Source organism: Nannobrachium achirus (assembly GCF_963921795.1).
Source record: "Nannobrachium achirus genome assembly, chromosome: 15".
NCBI classification, from domain to species: domain Eukaryota; kingdom Metazoa; phylum Chordata; class Actinopteri; order Myctophiformes; family Myctophidae; genus Nannobrachium; species Nannobrachium achirus.
Window position 1 is genome coordinate 56,669,547 of NC_137822.1, and position 24,878 is coordinate 56,694,424.

Genomic DNA, 24,878 nt, shown 5'->3' on the forward strand with positions numbered 1-24,878 from the left:
ATAAAGAAACTGCTGACTCATTGTGTCTAAAAAGACATATTTGGCCACTTGTACGCATGCCCCCATGCGTACGCATGCCCCACATTTTAGCACGGTAAACGTGATAAAAGAATATAACGAAACAAATGAAAACATTTTAACACTCACTTTTTCTTTTCTCTAATTACAATCTAAAATATGAACCCCTGTTGTAAAAAAACAAAGTTGTCCTTTAATCACTGATTGACTATGACATGGCACACATAAAATAATACGTATTTTCAGTGGTAAAATGTATAGACGTGAATTGTGTAGGATTGAAAAGTTGCCCATTACAGGCAAGTAGACTTCAAACCCTGCCTCCACTGCAGTGCATGGTTGGATTGAGTGCCCAGATGGGCTGGTATTATGGAAAATAATATTGTTCCTGTGAATTTCAGTACAACCCTTTTCAATTCAGTCTCTCCCCTGTAATCATTGCTCGCGTATCAGTAACTACTGTATGTGACTATTTTTGGCGCACGCCGAGACTAGTGCTTTGTGAGATTGTAGATTGGCTATTTTTTCCGCACGACACACACAATATAGGTCAGGCTTTAGGTACTGCTTTGTGGCAAGTGGACTCAATAAATATCATAACAATATCCATCACTTATATTAGGCCTGATTTACACTGCAGCCAAATCCAGCCTGAATCAGATCTGTGTTACATCCAGATTTGGAATCTGATTGGTTTAAATCATATGAAACCAATCAGATTCCAATCTGGATGTGACACAGATCTGATTCAGGCTGGATTTGACTGCAGTGTAAATCAGGCCTTAGGTTTCCGTCCTAGTAAATTAGTTTCAATTACTTTGACCACTAACTTAAACCTATACTGTGTAAGTTGCTCACCTAGAGGTCAGTAGCTCTATAGCAAACCACGGTCGCGTCCGGGTCGTTTCGGCCGTTTTTCGCCGCGGACCACCCCCGCGTCTGCCTCCACCTTGCCGAGATCTATCTTTAGAGGGGTCCCTGGTTCCTGTGCGTTCAGGCATTCCGGAGAAACGGACTCCTTCACCGAGTAAATGCTGTTGTTATGTTGAGGCAAGCTACACAGGCGCCTACAAATATGGCCGCCGTATTGTGATAGCGACCCCACTTCAAGATGCGCTGTGATTGGCCGGCAGTATATAACCCTCGCTGTGATTGGCCGGTAGTGTATGATGACGCAATTTTGCCGCGAAATTCTCCCCCCCTCACGGCTCATAGAAAACCTATAAAGAGAAGGCTTCAGAAGCTGAAAATAACGGAGTGGGTGTTCTAAAACTTTAGCGATTTAACAGTTAGGACAATTTTAAGATTTGTTTTATAAAGAAAGTTACATGGTATAATTTTAACTTTGACTGTTTAGAAATGGCAGATCGCAATGCATTGAGATGTGATGCGTTGTATATCTTTCACACAGATATTCTCTTCTGGGGGGTCCCTGACACAAAATGTTTTGTCAGGTGGGGGAGAGGAGGGGGTCCTCCTTGGCAAAATGTATATTCATTTGGGGGGTCCTTGACTTGACATGAAAATGCTTGAACCACTGACTTGGACCATTTGTTGCCAACCCAAACCAGCCCTGACCTGCCTTCTAGTCACCAGAGGCAGGTCATACATATTCATCTAAAGGTTTAATATCCACTATAAAGTCTAGTCCAGTGTTTCTCAACCACTGTGCCTGTACCTTTGGTGTGCCCCTGAGAAGGATCAAGTGTGCCCCTTGAAACTGCTTGAAAGCCAGTATTGTATTTATCATTTTAAAAATGATTTAAACTAGTGAAAACAGCCGATCTACAAGCACACAACGCAGCGTTGTGTGCTTGTAGATCTGCTGTTTTCACTACTGTTGTGCGACAGCCTTGTATGATGAAGCAGGGCTTTACTTTGCGAAGAAACGTACAAATTTGAAACTTGGAGATACAAGGTTTCTTCCCGACAGTGACGATATTTACACCCCCGTATTAAGTTGGTGTACCCATGGATTCTTGGAACATGAAAAGTGTGCCCATGCAGAAAAAAGGTTGAGCTGGTCTAGGGCATATTAAACTCCAGACGCGTATGTGAATGACCAGGCGGGTCGCAGCCCCTTTGTGCGCACGTGGCATAATTAAAGTGGAAATATAATGTCAACCTTCTAGAGAAAACTGGTCTATTGGCTAAAATCTAGCACAGTGCCTTTTTTTTTAGAGGAAATCATTTTGTCCCCCTAGGGGGTCCCCAGAGTTACTACAGGGGGTCCTCCAAATCTTCCAATACTTTTTATATTAACAACTTGAACCCTAGTGTCCATATTCTGAGAACTGTAGCCAAACAGAGCAGATCTACAAGCTCACAACGCCTCGCGCTCGAGGCATTGTGAGCTTGTAGATCGGCTATTTTTGGCTAAGAGGTTTGGTTTAGAGGGGGAAAAGAGCAGACTAAGTACAGAGTGAAAGGTCAAATGTATTAAGTATTGACGGTTCAAGTGGTTAAATGTCTAGAAACACAAAATGACATGAATCCAAACTACACTGATGATTGTGCAGTCAAACAATGAAACTATATGGAATCTATGAAAAAGTTGTGGGGCTCCCTGCTTCATCTCTCTCTCAACCAAGGGGTCCTTGGCCTGAAAACGTTGAAGACCTCTGATTTAGTCTAATACTGCTGATAATGCTGAGCCCCCCGCATGTTTGTCTTTCCATTATAGTCTCCGCTTGGTCTCCTGTAAATGCATACCATCACACAAACCTGTTGACCTGTGGGTTACGAATTGCTATAATCTTGTATAAACATCGCCGGGGGCTGAGGACGCCCATGGCCATGAAGCCCTTTCATTTTCTGTCACAGCATTATGAATAATGTAGCAAGGTCGCTTTGTTTTCTCACTTAACCAATTTAGAACGGGTACACATTATTGCGTATCATTATTTTGTGCTTCAACTATTGAAAAATAGCAGATATACAAGCTCACAGCGCGGCACCGAGTGCCGCGCTGCGAGCTTGTATATCTGCTATTTTTGGAAAATCGTGAAAATTTGAATTTTGACCCGATTCTATAAGTATCTTTTGTGAATCCTTCCAAGATATTTTTGGGGAAAAAAAACTGTTTCTATGTCAGCAATCTGGCCAGCCATCGTCAAAGAAAAGGTCCTTTTCACTTAACTGTAGCTCAGTTGGTCTGTTCTTGAGAGACTACTATGTCAGTGGTTCTCAAACCTTTTCATGTGAAGGACCCCCAAACCGATATTCATTTGGCCACGGACCCGCATCTCAAAATATCTAGTTCCAGGGACCCCCCAGAAGCAAAATCTTAGTTACAAACGTTCGCTTTGAAAATAGATATATTCAAAGATTTGCACACAGTTTCACAACTTTTTCAAAAATAGCAGATCTACAAGCTCGCAGCGCGGCACCTGTGAGCTTGTAGATCTGCTATTTTCACTGGTTAAAGCATTCAATAATTCTAGGCCCTAAATGGGTTTAAAGCAGTGGTTTAACCCCTGGCCTTCATTATGCGATGCTGTTTATCCATTTGTCAAAAAACTGCCCTGAAAGCCAGATGTATACCTTTTCTATAAAGTATATCTTGGCTATTTTGTAAGGACGTATTGCATTTGTGTTTTATGGTTTTTGCACTTGTTCAGATCACATGTTGTAGTTGTTATGTCCTACATCGGTCTTTCTCAACCACTGTGCCTGGGGACCTTTGGTGTGCCCCTGAGAAGGGTCAAGTGTGCCCCTTGAAACTGCTTGAAAGCCAGTATTGCATTTATCATTTTAAAAAATGATTTAAACTAGTGGAAACAGCTGATCTACAAGCACACAACGGCTCGCGGTGCGAGGCGTTGTGTGCTTGTAGATCTGCTGTTTTCACTACTGTTGTGCGACAGCCTTGTATGATGAAGCAGGGCTTTACTTTGCGAAGAAACGTACAAATTTGAAACTTGGAGATACAAGGTTTCTTCCCGACAGTGACGATATTTACACCCCCGTATTATGTTGGTGTGCCCATGGATTCTTGGGACATGAAAAGTGTGCCCATGCAGAAAAAAAGGTTGAGAAACACTGTCCTACACACACACAAATCCAAACCCAAATTAGGCAGGTGCTGAGCGAGGAAGAAAATTACATGCATCTCAGGCGAAAAATTTGGCCTTGGAAATATGAGCTCTATGGACTACCTTGAATTGTAACAAACACTCTTACAAGCTTAATTTTAGGCCTAGAATTATTGAATGCTTTAACCATTGAAAAATAGCAGATATACAAGCTCACAGCGCGGCACCGAGTGGCCCGCTGCAAGCTTGTAGATCTGCTATTTTTGAAAAAGTCGTGAAAATGTGTGCAAATATTTTAATATATGTATTTTCAAAGCGAACGTTTGTAATTAAAATGTTGCTTTTGGTCATTTTAGAGGTATTAAAAAGTCCTTAAATTGGCATTTTAGAAATGTGAAGATACCCTCCTCTATACACTTAAACTTTATGTTGGTTTGACCCCCCGAAATAATTGGGGGGGTCGTGTGTGATGTGATGACGTCATCAAACGATAAATTCGACTTCAACTCGACTTTTTACTGAGTCGAGTCGACTTGCAAAAATCACAAGTCGTTAATGCCCTAACACACATGCACATGCACACCCATTGAACATAATATAACAGATTAACCTACACCGTACTTGTCTCACACACACAATAAGTACACAGCCGTGATAGTATCCTATCTAGGGCATCTATCACTGTCTGCTCTGTTTCCACCTGGACGGGCACAGAGTCATGCTGGAGCTTCCACCAAGGTCACTGGTTATTTTAAGACTGAGGGATAAAGTAGAGCTGCATTAACCACTGAAAACCTTACTTTGTAGACTGGGGTTCCCCAGGGGGGATTTTCACTTGGTCACCTCCTTTATTCCTTCTACACCAGGGGTCTTCAATGTTATCAGGCCAAGGACCCCTTAGTTGAGTGAGAGATGAAGCAGGGACCCCCACAACCTTTTCGTAGATTCCATATAGTTTAATTATTTGGCGCTGCGAGGCGTTGTGAGCTTGTAGATCTGCTATTTTTGGCTGCTAAGATCTCAGAATATGGACACTATAGGGTTCAAGTGGTTAATACAAAAAAGGAGAAAAATGTTTCTATCACTCAAAGATTTGGAGGACTCCCTGTAGTAACTCTGGGGACCCCCTAGGGGTCCCAGACCTCCTGCTTTTTTTTTTTTTTTACTATTTTGAAAACCAGCAGATTTACATCGAAACGTTGAGAGCTTGTAGATCAGCAATTTGAAATATTAATGTTTTTCAAACTGGTAAAAGATGGCAAAGAGCTCAAGGATAAAAGGTAAGGCAAGGACAAAAATAGGGCCCCACATCTCTACATTTCTACTTTGATAGCCAATCTCCAAGCTCACAGATGTAAAACCAGGAAAGAGAACCAGCAGTACTAGAGGTCTTAGCCCATTGCACTTACCGTAGCAGTTGCCTACCCGCAATGACCATACAGACTTGTACAAAGGTAAAAACGTAATTCAGATGGTAAAACTGTCTTTGATGCTACATTAACTCACTTTGCCGGGCAACTCCCCTTGTGTGTGATAAATGTGGCATAGTCCCTTCTTTTGGGGCTTGTTTTCGTAGACCCGGCTGCTTGTTCTCTCGCAAAATCAGGCAACACGGAGGAGCACTTTGGGGTCGACGGCATGAAAACTAGCGTCCCTTTGTTGGCCATGTGACATTTTGTTGTAACTCGTGTGTCACTCACAAGTATTATTCTCAAAGAGATTGTAATTGTTGAATTAAATCGAAAGACAGTAAGAATGCATAGGCTTTATAGCAGGGGTGCCCACACTGTTTTGACGTGAGATCTACTTTTAAAATGACTAGCGCAACATGATCTACCCATCCAAAATGTTTTAGCTGAGGGCCTGAGGGGGGCTTTGGAATTGCAGCACTGGCGTTACATTGTAGACAAACACACTTACTGTAAGGGGGAAATACATGGGAAATACTGGGGGAAATGTCTATATCCCATTCTGTATGGAAGTGTTTTGGGGTTCTTTGTAATGCTACTGACTCTTGAACAAAGTATTGCATTGGTGGTTTGCCTACTCTAGAAGCCATGAAGGGAGCTGAGCTGACAGGCCCTTCTTGATGTCATATTGACATATTCTTTTTATATTTTAATTATATATTTTTAGAGGCATGTCATGTGGTCTACCTGCACACCCTTGGTGATCTACTGGTAGATCACAATCTACCTTTTGGGCGCCCCTGCTTTATAGCCTATAATGCCTACTATAATGCCTATAAAATGTTAAATGGTAAATGGTGCATTTGTATAGCGCCTTTATCCAAGGCGCTTTACAGAAATTGTGCATTACATTCACCCATTCACACACACACATTCATACACCGATGGCGGAGGAAACCATGCAAGGCACAAACCTGCTCACCGGGAGCAACTAGGGGTTCAGAGTCTTGCTCAAGGACTCTTCGACACCAACTCTGGGGGAGCCCGGGATCGAACTGGGAACCCTTCAGGAACCCTCTGTGTTCTAATGACGATTTCTCTACCCCTGAGCCAATGCCGCCCACAATGATGTATCGGCAAAACCTGTGCTTGCGTACGTTTTCATCCTTGTGTTCAGTCTGTGCACAGTATTATAGACTGGCATGGCCAGACTGTAAACTTTCATCTTGTACACTCTCAGGGTTAAATTGACACTGATGGTGTTGCTGCGTTGGTTCTAAACCCCTAACGTCTGTCTCTGTCTCTTTGGTTTCTTTCTCTCTCTTGCTCTGCTCTCTCTCTGTCTCCAGGCGCTACAACAGAATGTGAGCCCAATCAGTTTCAGTGTGGCAACGGGCGCTGCATTCCATCTGTGTGGCAGTGTGACCGGGATGAGGACTGTTCCGATGGCAGCGACGAGAGCTCATGTGGTAAGGAGACTTCTCTCTCTTGCGCGCTCACACACCAGTGGCGTCGGTTCAGAAAAAGCTAAGGTCTTGCACGCGCCATCAGTCATGTTGCCTTACCTTAGCAACAGACATGATACATTTATTTTAAGAAGTACATTCTATTTTCCCCCCGTTTCTACGGTTTGTTCAAGTGCAGCTAAACTTGGCATAAAATAGTAAACGTGCAAACAATAATGAATTGCACCTGTGCAGCTGACCTGCAGAACCTGTGAATATACCATTTTGTCAAAATGGGGAGAATACAAGTGTGGAGAATATAATTATTATACCTTGTTAAAGTGACCATTTTTGTTACATTTAGCATTTGTAGTTATTTTAGTGTCATTTAACGACATAATAACCAGAACAGATAGGCAAAGATACATTCATGGATTTATGTTTAAAAGTAACTTTTATTGGGGTGTCCGGTGGCCTACTGGTCAAGGCGCATATCACATAGGCACCGCCACATAGGTATGGTTGCTGCGGCGTCGCCGGGGCGTCGCCGGTTCGATTCCCGATCCGGACGACGTTTACCGCATGTCACTCCCCATCTCTCTCCCCATTTCCTGTCAGTCTACTGGACCTCCCTTGGTCAATGAAGGCATAAAAAGCCCCAAAAAAAAAAAGATTAAAAAAAAAGAAAAAAGTAACTTTTATTTCCCCCCCCTGGACCCAGGGTATGGCAGCTGCATACCCCTGCCATACCCACTTGACGCCCACACTGGCGCACACACACGCTCAGAGACACACAGATGTAACATGTTCCTTACGTGTCACACTCGGTCTGTGTCATGCATGCATGATGTACCTGACACACACACATGGATAGTTTGACAGTTGTGTATAATTTAGTGTGCATACTATGGCATGGCAAAAACCTAATCCTTGCACTTGAATCCTCAGAGTCAGCTGTTTGTCTTTAAAACGCACCTACACTCATGGTTCGCTTGGCGCCAGTGGGTGTTTACCCAGCATGGGAGAGAGAGAGGTAGAGGGAGAGGGAGGATGGGGGGAGAGAGAGAGAGAGAGGTCCAATAACTTATACTGTAGCTCTCCTGTCCTCATTCTCTCTCCCTCAGTGTTGATTTTGTCGACTAAAACTAGGACGAAAATGTTTTGTCGTCTTTTTTCACTGATGAAAACTAAATAAAAACTAAGCTGTGATGACTAAGACTAAATATATTGACAATTTTGTCAATAAAATAAAAAACTAGACTAAAACTTTAGGGATGAACTAGTGGAGAAGAGTCATTTTGTGTTTGGTTGCTCTCAAGTGTTGCATGCTGAAAATAGCCGATCTACAAGCTCACAATAGCCGATCTACAAGTTCACAACGCGTCGCGCTGCGACGCGTTGTGAGCTTGTAGATCGGCTATTTTCAGCACACGACCAAGTGTAAAATCAGTCATTACGATGAAGGCCTGCCAAAATACATTTCAGTTGACTAAATCAACTGTAGATTTAGTCGCCTAAAAACGTATGATATTTAATCGACTAAAACTAGACTAAAACTAAAACCTTTCAGTTACCTAATTTATGACCAAAATTAAATAACATTTTATTAAAACTAAATCCAAATTTTCTGTCAAAAACAACAGCAGGATGCTGAGGAGATGGCGAGATTTGCGACTGAAAGCAAAATAAATGTAGTGAGCAAAAGGGATCCCACCAGGTCCAAAATTTGAGGACCTGTGATGTCATAACATACTTTTTATTTTTTATTTTTTTTGTCAATAAGGGGGGACACCTAATGAGAGGCCTGCTCTGACGGAAACATTGCGAAAAAAAGTTATGGTCATTTGTATATTCACTGTCCCATCGACTTCACTATAGACGGGTTTCTTGTTTACAAACATTGACACTAAATGCACAGGTGACTGTATCATGTAATCAGTCCGTCCAATCCCCAAACCTGTTGTTTGGGAGCGCTGGTTAAGCCTGGTTTCATTGGCTAATTTTGGTACCGAATCAAACGTGACGTGGACCAGAAACCCGTCTATACAGGAAAAGAAAAAATATTAGAACAAGAGAAACATCTGCTTTAAGTAGCATGTGAGGGGTCAAACTAGGGGTTCTTCTTGATTCATCAAAAATAGTGATGACTCATCACCTTTCAGTTTTGTGGGGTCGTTTTTAGCCCAAGGAATGTTTTTCATGCAAAACAACCCTTTTCTTTGAGCTTTTGGGCCTGTGGCTCCCCGACTACTCACTTCTCTCTCTCTCTCTCTCTCTCTTGTACACAGTGTTTAATTTATACTTAAAAAAAAAATAGTTACGTTACTTGATTCTGATTGGCATTGAACAATGCCTGTCTACAATATTTCACCGTACTGTTAGGTGGGCAGATTGGAGGGCCCTTGGCTGTCCTACAATCCACACTAAACCACAGCGTCAGCCTCTTGTGGCTCACTGCTTTCATTTGTAACTCGGAGTGTGTACAAAATGCAACCAAGGGACCCGTAAGGCTCGCAACATGTCGCGTTTTGAAGCGCTGTGAGTAGGGCTGTCACGATATGACATTTTACATGACGATTAATTGTCACTCAAATAATTGGCGATTAACGATTTAATTGTGTATTTGTCATTGATAATTACATTTCTGTTTGGCTTTTAGGCTTTGAAGTTGCATATGGTAGATATGACACATAACCTAAATATACAAATACAAATACATTACTGACATATTTGACAACTTACTACTTAAAGAATAACATTGATAGTGGAAATAGCAGATCGACAAGCTCACAACGCGTCGCGATGCGACACGTTGTGAGCTTGTAGATCTGCTATTTCCACTATTTCTGAAAATTTTCAACATTCACGATTATGACGATTATGACAAAATAATTGCGATAATGTCAAATAATCACGATTAGACAATTATGTAATGATTGTGACAGCCCTAGCTGTGAGCTTGTAGACCAGCTAGTTCCACTTGTATTTGTGTTTATTTTAGCTGTTCGAAAATGAGGGGGTGGGGGGGGGGGGGGAGCCAAAGGCTATGGCTATTTGTGACAAGGGGCATGGAAAGGTTTGGGAACCCTTGGTCTATATCAGGGGTGGGCAACTTTGATGATGGAGAGGGCCACTATATTTTTTACATTCACTCCAGAGGGCCACAATGCCAATACAGTCAAAAATGGCAGATCTACAAGCTCAAAACGCATCGCAGTGCGATGCGTTTTGAGCTTGTAGATCTGCTATTTTTGAATTGGAATCCAGAATGATTTCTAGCCATTTTTGAATTGGAATCCTGAAAAGCAACCTATTTATTTAATTTCAAATGCATTTATGTTCATGTGCTTTATGAACTTAGATACAAATACATTGGACATAAAAAAGACTAGTGCTAAGTCATTAAGCTAATATAGACTGAAGTAATTAAAGCGAGTCATGTTTGCATGGTTGGAATTGTAACTGTGAAATCAAGTATTCCAATATTAACCAGCATGCCACATAACACCTGAAATCAAGTATTCCAATATTAACCAGCATGCCACATTAAGTGAAGGTGGGGGCCGCATGTGGCCCCCGGGCCCCCTGGCGCTGTTGCATTTGCATGCTCTTCTGCTCCCTGTGTGGCCTTGGTGGAGCTGACTACCATCACCATACAGTATACTGAATGTAAAAGTCCATATATGGGTATTCCCCAGAACCCCTTTATGCCCATATGTGGAGTTCCTTGATGTCATCAATATTAAGCCCATATCTAACAGGACTTCATATGGGAATGCCCATATATGGAGGCCACTTCGGCCACATACCACACTAACAGAATCCATATATGGCCAAGACAGCCCATATCTGTGTGCCTGGTTCTACAGACATGGATCTCCATGTATGGGCATAAAAGGGTATGATGTCAGATGTCATAGACATCATAGGACCTTCACATAATGAATGACTGAGTAAGCATGTTTGGGCTCTCACAGCATATCTCCATTGTCAGTACATGGATCTCCATATATGGTTACCAGGGGTCTCCATATATGGGTAACTGGTCCGATATACATCACTGGCCAGATGGCCTTTAGGGCGAGGTCGCATGTCGCCCTGAGGCGTCTTACTAGTATTATTGTATTCACAATTGCGTGTTTCTGCATCTTTCATTGAGGTTGAATATTCTCCTTCTCTTTGTACCTCTTTCTCTCTCTCTCTTTCCAACAGATAAGAACACATGTGCGGAGGTAGACTTTGTTTGCCGTAATGGTCAGTGTGTTCCCAAGCGGTGGCAGTGTGACGGCGAACCCGACTGTGAAGACGGTTCTGACGAGAGCATGGACATCTGCCGTGAGTAGAAACACCGCGTTGCACTCAGCCGTCCTCCGGTTAAAGGGCACGTTGCGTGGGTCTGTGAGTAGAAGAATAGACTGTAAAGGGCACGTTGGTTTGAAAAGGATGACCCATTAAGACCTGGAATTTGGAACCTCTTTAACCATTATTTTATGCTTCAACTATTACAAATTGCAGATCTACAAGCTCACCACGCGGCATTGTAAGATACAACCAGTAAGATACAACAGCAATTCATGAATTGGCACTATAACTACGTTGGGCAGAAAAAGGAGTACGTACACAGGGGTTAACGTTCTCAGTCCTGGGGACTGATTTCAGTCTTGAGGATTCTATAGGGGCTATTTCTGAGATCATTGCAGATCCGCAAAACAATAAAAATAAATAAGGGGCAGGTGTAGCGATGGCTGCCAAACTCCAAACTAAAAAGCATATAATGAATTGGCCAGACTAGCAATAGAATACAACAGAACTTCAGAAGTTACTTTTATATAAAACTAAGCATGGATTGGCACACACACATTCAGTGAAGGCAGTTCAGAACTTCAGGGAAACACCCCGAATATTGGTGTGCGCTGCACGCACCATGTATCAAAAATCACATATTGGGAATTTGGGACATTGTCGAAAAGAAAAAAAAATCTTGGTATTTATTTTTTGCTTTAACCCCTGAGTAAAAAGATCTACAATAAAGGAACTATTCTTTTCTACCACCTACAAGCTCTTTGCATCACAGCTTTCCTACGGCCCTTCTCTCCAACACTGTCTCCCTCTGAGCTTTCCTACTGACTGTCTCTCCTACACTGTCTCTCGCTTGGCTTTCCTACTGACTGTCTCTCCTACACTGTCTCTCGCTTGGCTTTCCTACTGACTGTCTCTCCTACACTGTCTCTCGCTTGGCTTTCCTGCTGTCTGTCTCTCCTAGCGTCTCCCTCTCAGCTTCTGTCTGGGTAAATACAAGTGGAATAAAGCCATGGCTCCACGTCCAGTTGAAACTGCCCCTTAGCTGTGGTTTAGTCCCAGTATACTATGTATGGCCTGCAGTGAGTTATTACTTTTATGAAAAGGTCACCATGGCGACATGAAAATCATAGAGGCATCTTAATGATTTTTTTTTTTATGGCATGGCTCTGTTTGAGGCATATACTGGGTACTGTATATGGGTCTTAGGGATGGGCATTTGGAATTTCTTTTCTAAAGGTGTAACCTTTGGAATGTGGCTGGTTAAACGTCTATGAAGCCATTATGAATAAATACTATTGCAGTCCTGTGTGTGGGCAGTTCAAACAGGGCCAAGAACATGTAACATACATTAGGTCTACATCTCATTCTGTACCGTTATTTTCTTTATTTTATTGTTATTAGGTATTGGAACATATGTATGAGGAACTATATACATTTAGTGATTTATTCTGTTAAGTCATTTGCTGCTATTTTAAACATAGGCTGAACTGTTTTCCTGACAAATTTTCCTTACCTTTTAACGTGGGCACATGCACGCATCGTGCGCGACTCATCTAGTAGACGTGTAGACTCGGTGACAGCTTTCGAATAAAACAAAACCCCATTGAAATAGACATATCCGCTGCCAGGCTGTATCCCTGCTTATCCGCCAGTGTTTACATGAAAAAAACATTGGAAACAGCCAGCTGTGCGCTATGGTAACACGTGGACACGTTCGCGCACATAGCAGACGATATGTGCGCAGATCATATGCCAGGCGGGTAGAGGAATCAAACGGCTACCAAATAAAAAAAAAACGCGTGAAAAAAGACCAGAGTGCATCGCAGAGTGGTACAGCGGGAAATCTCCGGTTTCGACGGGGATCGCAGGAAATGAGTTAATATCCTGTTCATATTTGATTTATTTGTATACTTAATTTTGGTTAGTTTTGGTTTCGGTTAACCGTCCCATCCCTAATTGGGTCTGTTTTTCTGTCCTGGGCTGATTTCTAGTTTCTTGACGCACACTACCAGTGGTTCAAGGAAGTGACTTGTGCGTTTACCCTGGTGATCTGTTATCTGCCCCGTGCACCTTTTCTTTTTGTTTACGAAGCCTAAAAGTAAAACAGATTTCTTTTTTTATTCATATACATAATGTTCAATGATCGTTAATCGTAATTATTTGACAAGTAATCATCAAGTAAAATGCCCTAATTGTGACAGCCCTAGTCATAACGTCAGGGATTATGTCGTAAGACTGTCCACATGAAGTCTGATATCCACATGAATCCAAGCCGTTGCGGTGTTAACGTGCATTTCATTTGAATATTTTCTGCCATGAAGTAGTCCCTGACTGCTTGCATAAACAAGGTGATTTGCATTTAGATTTGTTAGTCAAGTCTTTGTTGTCTTTCTGAGGTCTTAAACATTCTCTGATGTTTCTGATGCCGACACGGAAACCTCACATTTCATTAACCGACGGCACCTTCGATGCTGTTTTGGAAGATTTTAAACGGACACCAGTCATCAAATCATTTGACATTCCATTTAATTTGTTTAATGGTGTTTGCTTCATTTAGTCTGTATTAATGAGCACTCTTAAACGCTAACACCGCATGAAGGTAATGTTCATATTACTGCAATTGGAATAAAGCCAATCCTAAAACCTTGTTGCTCCCCAAGGGTCCTTTCACTAGTCAATGCGTAGACCCGAGCGGCAACAGAAAGTCAATTCACAAGACGAAACAGAAGTGACTTAAACCCATTCAGAACGGGTACACAGTATTGTGTATCATTATTTTATGCTTTAACTATTGAAAAATAGCAGATATACAAGCTCACAGCGCGGCACCGAGTGCCGCGCTGCGAGCTTGTAGATCTGCTATTTTTGAAAAATCGTGAAAATTAGAATTTTGACCTGATTCTATGAGAGTCTTTCGAATCCTTCTAAGATATTTTTGAAAAACCTATGTTTCTATGTCGGCAATCTGGCCAGCCATCGTCAAAGAAAAGGTCCTTTTCTCTCAACTGGAGAACTCAGTTAGTCTGTTCTTGAGAGACTACTATGTCAGTGGTTCTCAAACCTTTTCATGTGAAGGAGCCCCAAAAATGATATTTATTTGGCCACGGACCCCCATCTCAAAATATTTAGTTCCAGGGACCACCCAGAAGCAAAATTTCAGTTACAAATGTTTGCTTTGACACATATATTCAAAGATTTGCACACATTTTCACTGCTTTTTCAAAAATAGCAGATCTACAAGCTCGCAGTGCGGCACTCGGTGCCGCGCTGTGAGCTTGTATATCTGCTATTTTTCACTGGTTAAAGCATTCAATAATTCTAGGCCTAAGTGACTTAAAAAGGCAGCAACAAAAACCTTGGGAAAAAAAGCAGCACTCCTTTCAGATGCCTGGCAGCCGAGGTGCGTACAAAAGGGTATTTGATGACGTTAGATCTGGTTAGTGCTGACTCCTTTTCTAGCAAACATCACAAGTACCCCTAACCATTTTGTACAGGCCTTCAGAAACATTGGAGGGGTGAGGGGTTGTTTTTCCAAGGAGAGCTGGCCTGTCAACTGAATGACGGTAGTTTAAAAAGAACAAGGTATGCTTTCCACGGAATTAACAATGTGGCATTCACATTTCAGGAATGACTATTACAGTATTTTCTGGACTATAAGGCGCACCTGACTATAAGGCGCACTGTCAATGAATGGTCTATTTTCAAACTGTTTTCATATATAAGGCGCACCTGACTATAAGGCGCACATAATAGACGCTACCGTTGCGTTATGCATCCAACAGATGGAGCTGTGCTAAAGGGAATGTCAATGTCAATGAATGATCCATATATAAGGCGCACTGGACTATAAGGCGCACTGTAGTTTTTTGAGAAAATTAAAGGCTTTTAAGTGCGCCTTATAGTCCGGAAAATACGGTAACAAGGTGGCCTTCATGATTAAAGGGATCCCTGGCTAATATGACAAATATGCCTTAATACATTATAATTGTCCTCTATAACTACAATGTAAAATTTAAAACACCTCAATTATTTTATTTCTTCTAGAAATAGCTAATCTTTCACTCAACAGGGGAAATGCCTGTCGCAAGTTGACGATGTCATAAAAAACAATATTTCAAATTTGTTTGCTTTTTTGTTGTTTTTTTTCTTTCCTTTTTATTTGCACATGCATGCCATAAATTCCATAGGGATGGATCACACATGGCATCATCAACTTGCGACAGGCATTTCCCCTATTGAGTGAAAGTAAGGTGTTTTTAATTTTACATTGTAGTATAGAGGACACTTATAATGTATTAAGGCATATCTGTCTTATTAGCCAGGGAGCCTTTTAAGGAGATGATGCGATGTGCATTTTATCTTCAGTTGTGATTTTATTTTTCAGTTGCATAATTAAAGATCGAACAACCAATCCCTCGACACCCTGTTTAGTTTGACACTTAGCTGCACTTTCATAATCGTTTTCAGACTGCCTTCAAACCAAAGCCTTTGAACAATCATTGTTTCAAGTCAATAGAACAAAGATGATTTTTTGTTTGGGCTCTATCATTGTAGGAACCCTTTGTTACTGTAAGCCTGTTGAAGTAAGCTTATTTTTGTATTTTTATTTTTCTTGTTTTTTTCTTGCTGTTTGCTTTATTATTATTTTTTTTGTTGAGGTTCATAAATCCAAGTCAAAGACCTCAAGCGTTTAACCCATTTAGGCCTAGAATTATTGAATGCTTTAACCAGTGAAACATAGCAGATACCGGTATACAAGCTCACAGCGCGCTGCAAGCTTGTAGATCTGCTATTTTTGAAAAAGTCGTGAAAATGTGTGCAAATCTTTGAATATATGTATTTTCAAAGCGAACGTTTGCAACTCAAATTTTTCTTCTGGTTGGTCCCTGGAACTAAATATTTTGAGATGCGGGTCCGTGGCCCCACATGAAAAAGTTTTAAAACCACTGACATAGTCTCTCAAGAACAGACTAACTGAGCTCCAGTTAAGTGAAAAGGACCTTTTCTTTGACGATGGCTGGCCAGATTGCTGACATAGAAACATAGGTTTTTCACTTATAGAATCGGGTCAAAATTCCAATTTCCACGATTTTTCAAAAATAGCAGCTGCGAGCTTGTATATCTGCTGTTTTTCAATAGTTAAAGCATGAAATAATAATACACTATAATTTGTACCCGTTCTAATATGTGGATTCTCCGGTCATGTCTCCATACTTGGAATTGTGTACTTCTAAACCTCTATATAACCTCTAATAATGTGACTAAATGCAGCCACCAGATGGTCATTGCACATTTTGGCATTATTGTTATTTGTTTTGTGAAGAATCAGAGCCACAACATTAGGCACCACCTGCTTTGTCTGAGCCAACATAACCGTTTGCTAGTTAACTGTTGTTTAAAGCAGTGGTTCTCAACCTCTGGGGCTCCCCAGGTGGTTAGCTTAATGTGCAACATTGTTTTCTCACTCAACAGTAAACAAACTAATATAAAGTTTAAGTGTATAGAGGGTATCTGCACATTTCCAAAGTGACAATTCAGGACTTTTTAATACCTCTAAATTGGCCAAATTGTCAAAAGTTTTTGAAAATAGCCGATCTACATGCTCACAACTGCCTCAGCATGTAGATCTGCTATTTTCACAATATAACTAACTGTGTAATACAAAATGCAATGCCTCAACTTTTAGTGCTCGTCAGGGTAGGGGGTCCACAGTAAAAATATGATTATTTTGGGGGTCGCGGCCTGAAAAGGTTGAGAACCACTGGTTTAAAGAAGGTTTTTTTTGTGTCTAGTTTACCTGATCTACTGGGTGACATACTGTATTCCAGACAACGTATAATTCTTTTCTTATTAAATTATCGATTCCCCCCCCCCCCCCCCCCCCCCATTTAAGTAGTTTGGTTTAGGAAAAGAAATGGAAGTTATCGGCAAAACAAATCCTTTTTTACTTAATACTAAAGGCCCCCCCAAATATCAAGGCAACACTGCTTTACAATGATGTAGAAGTGCTATAAAATCATATGACGGCTCACAGATGTAACACAGCTGGTGCCAGCTGCCTGCTGTCAGTCTTGAGTGACTGGATCACAGCGCAAAGAACAAGGTCTTATTCTCCCTTGTTCTCTTGTGGTTTGGTTTATAAATTAAATTAGATAACATGGCAGACACCATTTAGAAAGGTCTGCTGTGTCATCTTGCCTGATGTGATGAAGGCTTATGATGCACTTAGGGATGGGACCATCTGAAAATGTCATGGCAAGATTATTGTGACCAAAGAAATTGTGATTTACATAATTGCGATAATCGAAATTTCCCCAACATCCATTATCCTGGGGCGGAGCATTTGCCCAAAAAATAGCAGATCTACAAGTTCAACTTGTAGATCTGCCATTATTTTCGGCAACAGAATTTCTAGATTTGCCATCTTTTGGCAAAGAGATTTGGTAGAGAGGGGTAAAAGTTATTTCCACGTCAGTTGTACCAATTCTAGAGGGTTTAAGTGGTACCCAGTAGCACTTTTGAGGCCGGACGTGACCGGACGCTGTGTGGCCAATATATTTCCCTACGGCACGGAACAGTGCTTGCGCGTATGCATGCTAGAACTCCCCATAGATTCGGGTGACGACGCGCCACATAGCCTACAGTTTCTAATGAAGTGGCTATATTTGCATAACAAGTTTACCAGGTTTGCCAGTAAGTGGTCTGCAGCGCATCCCCCCTAGATTCACAAGCCCAAGTACCCTATTCATATGTATACTACTTTAACACCTACAGTAGCATGTGCATGTGTGTGCGTCCAGTCCTTATACATGGCTCCATATGTAGGCTGTTTGAGATTCGTTCAAAGCAAACTTGTTTCTCTACTAGCAGCGCTGTATTTTCTGAATTAAATGAAACTAGAACATAAAATATTAAGTAACAATGCAAATGTAATTAAGACTAGAAAAAGTCGTTTTTGTTTTCCCACCATTAGATCTGCTGAGATCCGTTCTTTCTAAATTGCCTCTAGAGGCGCGTGCGCGTGACGTCAATAAATGACCGTCCGGCCTGAAAAGAAAATCTCAAAGCACCACTGGTGGTACCAGATATGCAGCTCTGCAAATAAAAGGTGAATTGGTCCCAGCGCATGACAGAGGATGATTTCATGCTAACATTTTAATCTCCGCGATACGATTACTGAGTGTTTTTTTTTTTTAAACACGATTATAGCGATTATCGTCCCATCCCTAGATGCACTGTGTTGGTGTGTGTACAAATTCAACCAAATGGACCCTGGTTGTATTTGTATGCTCTCTATTACAAATGGAGTCTGCCCATAAGTTTAACCCATTCAGAACGGGTACACATTATTGTGTATCATTATTTTTATGCTTTAACTATTGAAAAATAGCAGATATACAAGCTCACAGCGCGGCACCGAATGCCGCGCTGCGAGCTTGTATATCTGTATAATCACAGTTAAAATGGTCTGTTTGTTTCTTACCGATAGGGGTACTTTTGTGTAATGGAAAATGTAGATAGTTTTAAGTGATGTGGTGTGGTGTAGTGTGGTGCTAAAGCTGCAGTCGAAAAGGGGCTTAATAGACCTTTTATTATTTGTGCTAGAGACATTGAAATACACCAACGCGTGTCGTCTTGTGCTGCCTTTAGGGCGTAGTGAAGAAGGCCTTTTTACTTGAGTTCATGTACTGTTTTTTTAAATGCCTTTTTGACATACATTTCCTGAATATTATCCCCTTTCATGAGCACCGGTGCTTTGAGGCATACCAGTAGAACTCCAGTAACCTTTTTCTTTTCTCGTTCTGGTAAAGTTGTCATTTGTCTCTGTGTGTGTCCTTGTCAGTGTGACCCACTTTTGCAGGTTCCTGCCCCACTTGTTGAAACACCCTGCAGTGAATTCTAATGATTCTAATGAAAGGGTTTACCTCTACATCATTCTGTATTTTAACCCATTCAGAACGGGTACACATTGTGTATCATTATTTTATGCTTTAACTATTGAAAAATAGCAGATATACAAGCTCACAGCGCGGCACCGAGTGCCGTGCTGCGAGCTTGTAGATCTGCTATTTTTTTAAATAGTGAAAATTAGAATTTTGACCCGATTCTATAAGTGTCTTTTGAATCCTAAGATTTTTTTGAAAAACCTATGATTCTATGTCAGCAATCTGGCCAGCCATCGTCAAAGAAAAGGTCCCTTTCACTTAACTGGAGCTCAGTTAGTCTGTTCTTGAGAGACCACTATGTCAGTGATTCTCATACTTTTTCATGTGAAGGACCCCCCAAACTGATATTTATTTGGCCACGGACCCCCATCTCAAAATATCTAGTTCCAGGGACCACCCAGAAGCAAAATTTGAGTTACAAATTTGTTCGCTTTGAAAATACCTATATTCAAAGATTTGCACACATTTTCACGACTTTTTCAAAAATAGCAGATCTACAAGCTCGCAGCGCGGCACTCGGTGCCGCGCTGTGAGCTTGTATATCTGCTATTTTTCACTGGTTAAAGCATTCAATAATTCTAGGCCTAAATGGGTTAAATGAATGATGGACAATACAGTACAATACTTGCCTGTTGCAGGCTGCAGTGTGTTCAAGATTTAAATGCAACAGCTGTGCCAGCGAATGACATGGCACTGAACCAACACTGACACACACACACACACACACACACACACACACACACACACACACACACAATGGCATTACCCCCCCGGCTCTGGCCAGAACAGCATGCTTACAAGGTTGTCCTCTTTTAACCCGCACGTGCACACACGTGCACCCGGATACCTACAACGTCACACACGCTCACGTTCTTCACATACAGTAGACACGACAAGCCAAGCTTATTATTAAACGGGTATGCGCACACACATTCATGCACTGCACATACAAACTTAAAGGGATAGTTCACCGTCATTTCTTTCCCCCCCTTATCCATTACTCACCCCATGGCAACTTGAATTCATGGATATATGGAGACACAAAGAGCCTGCTTTGTTCCCTATGGCAGGGGTTTTCAAAGTTGGTGACCCTGGGGTCACCCACTCTGGGGTGCCGCGAGATAATTTGACAATATTTGGAATTTATTTGGACACTTGACAAAATATTTAGTGTAATTTTAAATCTGAAGTACAACGTTATTTTCAGTCGGTTCTAACCAAAATGGCTATTGTCTCAATGTTTTCCTCGCAACATAATCACTAAAATATCGTCACTGTCGGGCAGAAACCTCGTATCTCCAAGTTTCAAATGTGTACGTCTTTTGGTAAAGCAAAGCCCTGCTTCATCATACAAGACTGTCGCACAAAACTAGTGAAAACAGCGGATCTACAAGCACACAACGCCTTGCGTTAGTACATTTTATAGATGATAAATACAAAACAAACGGTTTTGGACATACAAGGTTTCCACCTGACAACGACGATATACTATAAATATAAGGTGCTGGGAGTGAAAATTATAATGTAGGGGTGCCTCGGATTAAAAGAATATGTATGGGGTGCCCTGAGACAAAAGTTTGGGAACCCCTGCCCTATGGAGACAGTCTCCTCAAATTATTAGCGTAGGAATGTGACAAGATAAAATAAAAATGACACGCACGCACATACAAACCAAATCCCTGACAACCGTGTGTGTGTGTGTGTGTGTGTGTGTGTGTGTGTGTGTGTGTGTGTGTGTGTGTGTGTGTGTGTGTGTGTGTGTGTGTGTGTGTGTGTGTGTGTGTGTGTGTGTGTGTGTGTGTGTGTGTGTGTGTGTGTGTGTGTGTGTGTGTGTGTGTGTGTGTGTGTGTGTGTGTGTGTGCGCGCGTTATGTGTTGTGTAACGCAGAAGTGTGAGTGTGTCACGCGGGCATATGTTAGATATGTGGCAGGTCGGCCTATGAATACAGATGTGTGTGCGAAGTGCATGTACTTTATATAGATGGAACTTGTGTCAAGTTCCATGTTACTATATTGGTGTACAGTGCGTACTGTGTGTGTGTGGGTCTAGTCATAACTATGCTATATACATGCAGGTCAGCTTGGTTACAGTGTGCATACGTGCAGGTCATCAGGATGAGCGTCGGGGGTAAATGTGTACACTTGTGGTTGTTGGTGGTCATCTGTGGTTAACTGCATGTGTGTCGGTTAATGCACAATGCGACAGGTTGAGTTTGTTTATCACCTTTAAAAAATAATAAAATAAGATTTGGAATGTTTTTACCAACAGTCAGCGACGAATAGAACAAGAAGGTATTACGCTCAATCGTTTCTATGTTCATTGTTCAAACATGTTCAAAAATGGTGGAAATGCTCACAATAGTGGCGTTTCCATAAACTTAATCGAATTAGGGAAGCGAATTATCAGAAATACGCATTAAGACAAAGCGAATTTAGCATGTTTCCATTTGCGGGTGTCATTCGAATTAGCGACGTCGCAAGAGTTGATCAGGCTGTTTTTTTTCAGACCGAACCTGAGCACTCCACCGTCTGCACGTCTGACTGCTGTCACTCGGTCGCTGTCTAGTAGTGGGAAGAAGGGATTATCAGTCGTCATCATCATGGCCCCAAATAACTTTTAAATATATTACAATTGGCGACGAGTCTCTTACGAAATTGGCAAGAGTTCCTCTCAATACATAAAGCTACCGATTCACCGGGAAAACCGCGGTCGCGTCGCTGCACAGTGAGTTGATCAGGCTGTTTTTTTTCAGACCGAACCTGAGCACTGCACCGTCTGCACGTCTGACTGCTGTCACTCGGTCGCTGTCTAGTAGTGGGAAGAAGGGATTATCAGTCGTCATCATCATGGCCCCAAATAACTTTTAAATATATTACAATTGGCGACGAGTCTCTTACGAAATTGGCAAGAGTTCCTCTCAATACATAAAGCTACCGATTCACCGGGAAAACCGCGGTCGCGTCGCTGCACAGTGGCAGTTTCAGCGTCCTCTGGAAGGTCAGGTGGCCGATCTGGAAGCTCACACCGGCGCGGAGACGTGGATGCGAGCTGCTGTGCCTGTGAGCTTGTAGATTGGGCACTTCAGGCACGCAACACCGTGGGATGAGGAAGGGTTTGCTCGCCACCAATGGCTTAAAACGGGAGGAATTTACACATGGTCCGTGTCACTCCGTGTGTAACAAACAACAGGTTTGTTTTGTGGGCTAACGCTATACCATGGACAAAGCGGCAGGGGAAATGGACCTAGAACGTCATACTTTATTCTCTGACCCGTTTCCATTCACTTTTGCGCATTTAGTTTATTCGATTAAGCCTCAAAATCCTCCTCCAAGCGGATAATCTTTTTTGCGGATAATGAAAGTTTATTCGCATTTTGAAGTGTTTCCATAAAAACATTTTGCGACTAAGCCGTTAATGCGCAAAAAGTGGCTTTATGGAAACGCCACTAATGTAGATCGACTATTATCACAATTTCCTCAAATGTTTGACCATTTTTAATTTTAGAGGTATTAAAAAGTCCTTAAATTGTCACTTTAGAAATGTGCAGATACCCTGGATACACTTAAACTTTGTTGGTTTATTTACTGTTAAGTGAGAAAACAATGTTGCACATTAAGTTAATCATCTGGGGACCCCCCAAAATAATTGGGGGAACCACTGTGCTAGAGCAGCATAGTATTAGTATTATAGTATTAGCAGCATAGTGTTTGTATATAGTTTTCTGTCCTAAAACCTAAAGTGATTATTATTATTATATTTAAAATTAAGTGCACGTGCAGGTCAGCTTGGATTTTGTGTGTGTGTGTGTGTGTGTGTGTGTGTGTGTGTGTGTGTGTGTGTGTGTGTGTGTGTGTGTGTGTGTGTGTGTGTGTGTGTGTGTGTGTGTGTGTGTGTGTGTGTGTGTGTGTGTGTGTGTGTGTGTGTGTGTGTGTGTGTGTGTGTGTGTGTGGGGTACGTGCAAGTCTGCCTACTTTAGTGCTGTAATCTTGCTATCACTGTCCTGTTTGACCAGCTGTTACACATGACTTGGCAGCACAGAATAGTGTGGACGTGGGTATTTCCTGTCTGCCTGTAAGTGTTGTGTTGGCATTTGTCTGCAAGTCTCTGTTACTGTGTCTATTAAAGGTAGGGTAGGTGAGGTTAAAATGTGTTACATGAGCGTTAAATGGCTTTATATTCTTATAGTACGCAAACATGAGTCTCCGTTTCTCTCCAGCTCTGTAGCGAACAGAAAATGTATTTTCAGCCTACAGGATAAACAAGTGAAATTGGAAGTGATGACACAAAGAAATTAGCTGACAAAATTGGAACTGGAACACTATACATGTTATGTTGCTCTCTACTGATTGGCTGAAATTGGCAACCCACCCAAAAGCCTATTTTCTGTTTATTATTAAAGAGCTGGAGACACAAGGAGACCCCCAATAGTCCATCCATATATTATATCTCTGCTGTCGGGCCGAAGCACTTTTTAGTACTTTTCATTGGTTCAATATTATTATAACCAACACACAGACATAAAGGGTGTTGAATAGCTCTGATTTATGCAAAAAAAAAAAAAAAAAAAATCGAAAACCTCAAAAATGGAGTTAAGAGGTTTTGGCCAGACAGTGACGAAATATATTGTCAAAACCTCCTAACTCCACTTGAGCTCATTTTCCAGAAAATTTACATTTTGGAGGTTTCGGCCCGCAGAGATATATAATATTGCTTTAACCTTGTTTTAATCACGTTCCCTATACCTTTCATGTGTTTATCTACAATGTCTGTCTGAATATACACACGCATGCACAAGCAAATGGGGAAAAAAATAGATATCACAGGCTCTAATGATGTCATGACTTCATGTGAATCTCTTATAGAGATGGGTAAAGCTAAAAGACTCACTTCAAAGACCAAGTGTGCTCAACTCAAAAAGCTTAAAAGCTTCTTGACAACAGGAAAAAACAGTGTTTGAAGGCGCTGACGAAGGCCTGCTGGTCGACCATGTACGTTAATGATTGCTGCTGCAGCACATTAAAGACATTTAAAACCTTGTTTTTGAATAGATTGTCCCTTGGTTAAAACTAAAAAAACAACAGAGGCCCAAACTGATCGGAGCAAAAGAAGAACAATACACTGAAGACCAGAGGAAATACACTTAATATAACTCTTATTCTTCTTTGTCAATTACAAACAAGCTACAAGCATATCTACAAGCTTGTAAAGTTTTTCGCCTAATGACATGCCCAAAATCAGGATAGATTGTTAAATGATCGATTATTTTATACACTTTATGCACTTCTTGTGCATTTGTCAGTCCCAAGAGTGCACAAATGTAACCATTTGGTCCCATTTGTACAAATAGGTCAAAGTCAAAGTGCAGATAATCTTAAACAATTATCCTGTAGTGTTTAATGCTACCCGATTCAATCTCGCCCGATGATCTGCTAATGTAAGGCCAGCTTTAGTCTGCTCCTTTTCCCCTCTACACCAAACCTCTTTGCCGAAAATAGCCGATCTACAAGCTCACAACGCCTCGCAGCGCGAGGCGTTGTGAGCTTGTAGATCGGCTATTTTTGGCTAAAGTTCTTGGAACATGGACGCTAGGGTACAAGTGGTTAATATAAAAAAAGGAGTAAAAAAGTTTCTATCACACAGAGATTTGGAGGACCCCCTGTAGTAACTCTGAGGACCCCCTATGCCTAGGGCATACATGGGCATACATGGGCAACTGGCGGCCTG

The 24,878-nt window shown here is 41.5% G+C and overlaps 1 protein-coding gene across 1 annotated transcript in view; it reads left to right on the top strand.

Moving 5' to 3' along the window:
* vldlr (very low density lipoprotein receptor) overlaps positions 1–24,878 on the top strand; it is a gene marked incomplete at both ends in the record, with an annotated part of 121,912 nt that overhangs the window by 15,864 nt on the left and 81,170 nt on the right. The window contains 2 exons of the mRNA XM_080743744.1: positions 6,811–6,930; positions 11,119–11,241. Of these exons, the coding sequence (XP_080599870.1) occupies positions 6,811–6,930; positions 11,119–11,241 (243 nt within the window). The remainder of the gene's footprint in view (positions 1–6,810; positions 6,931–11,118; positions 11,242–24,878) is intronic.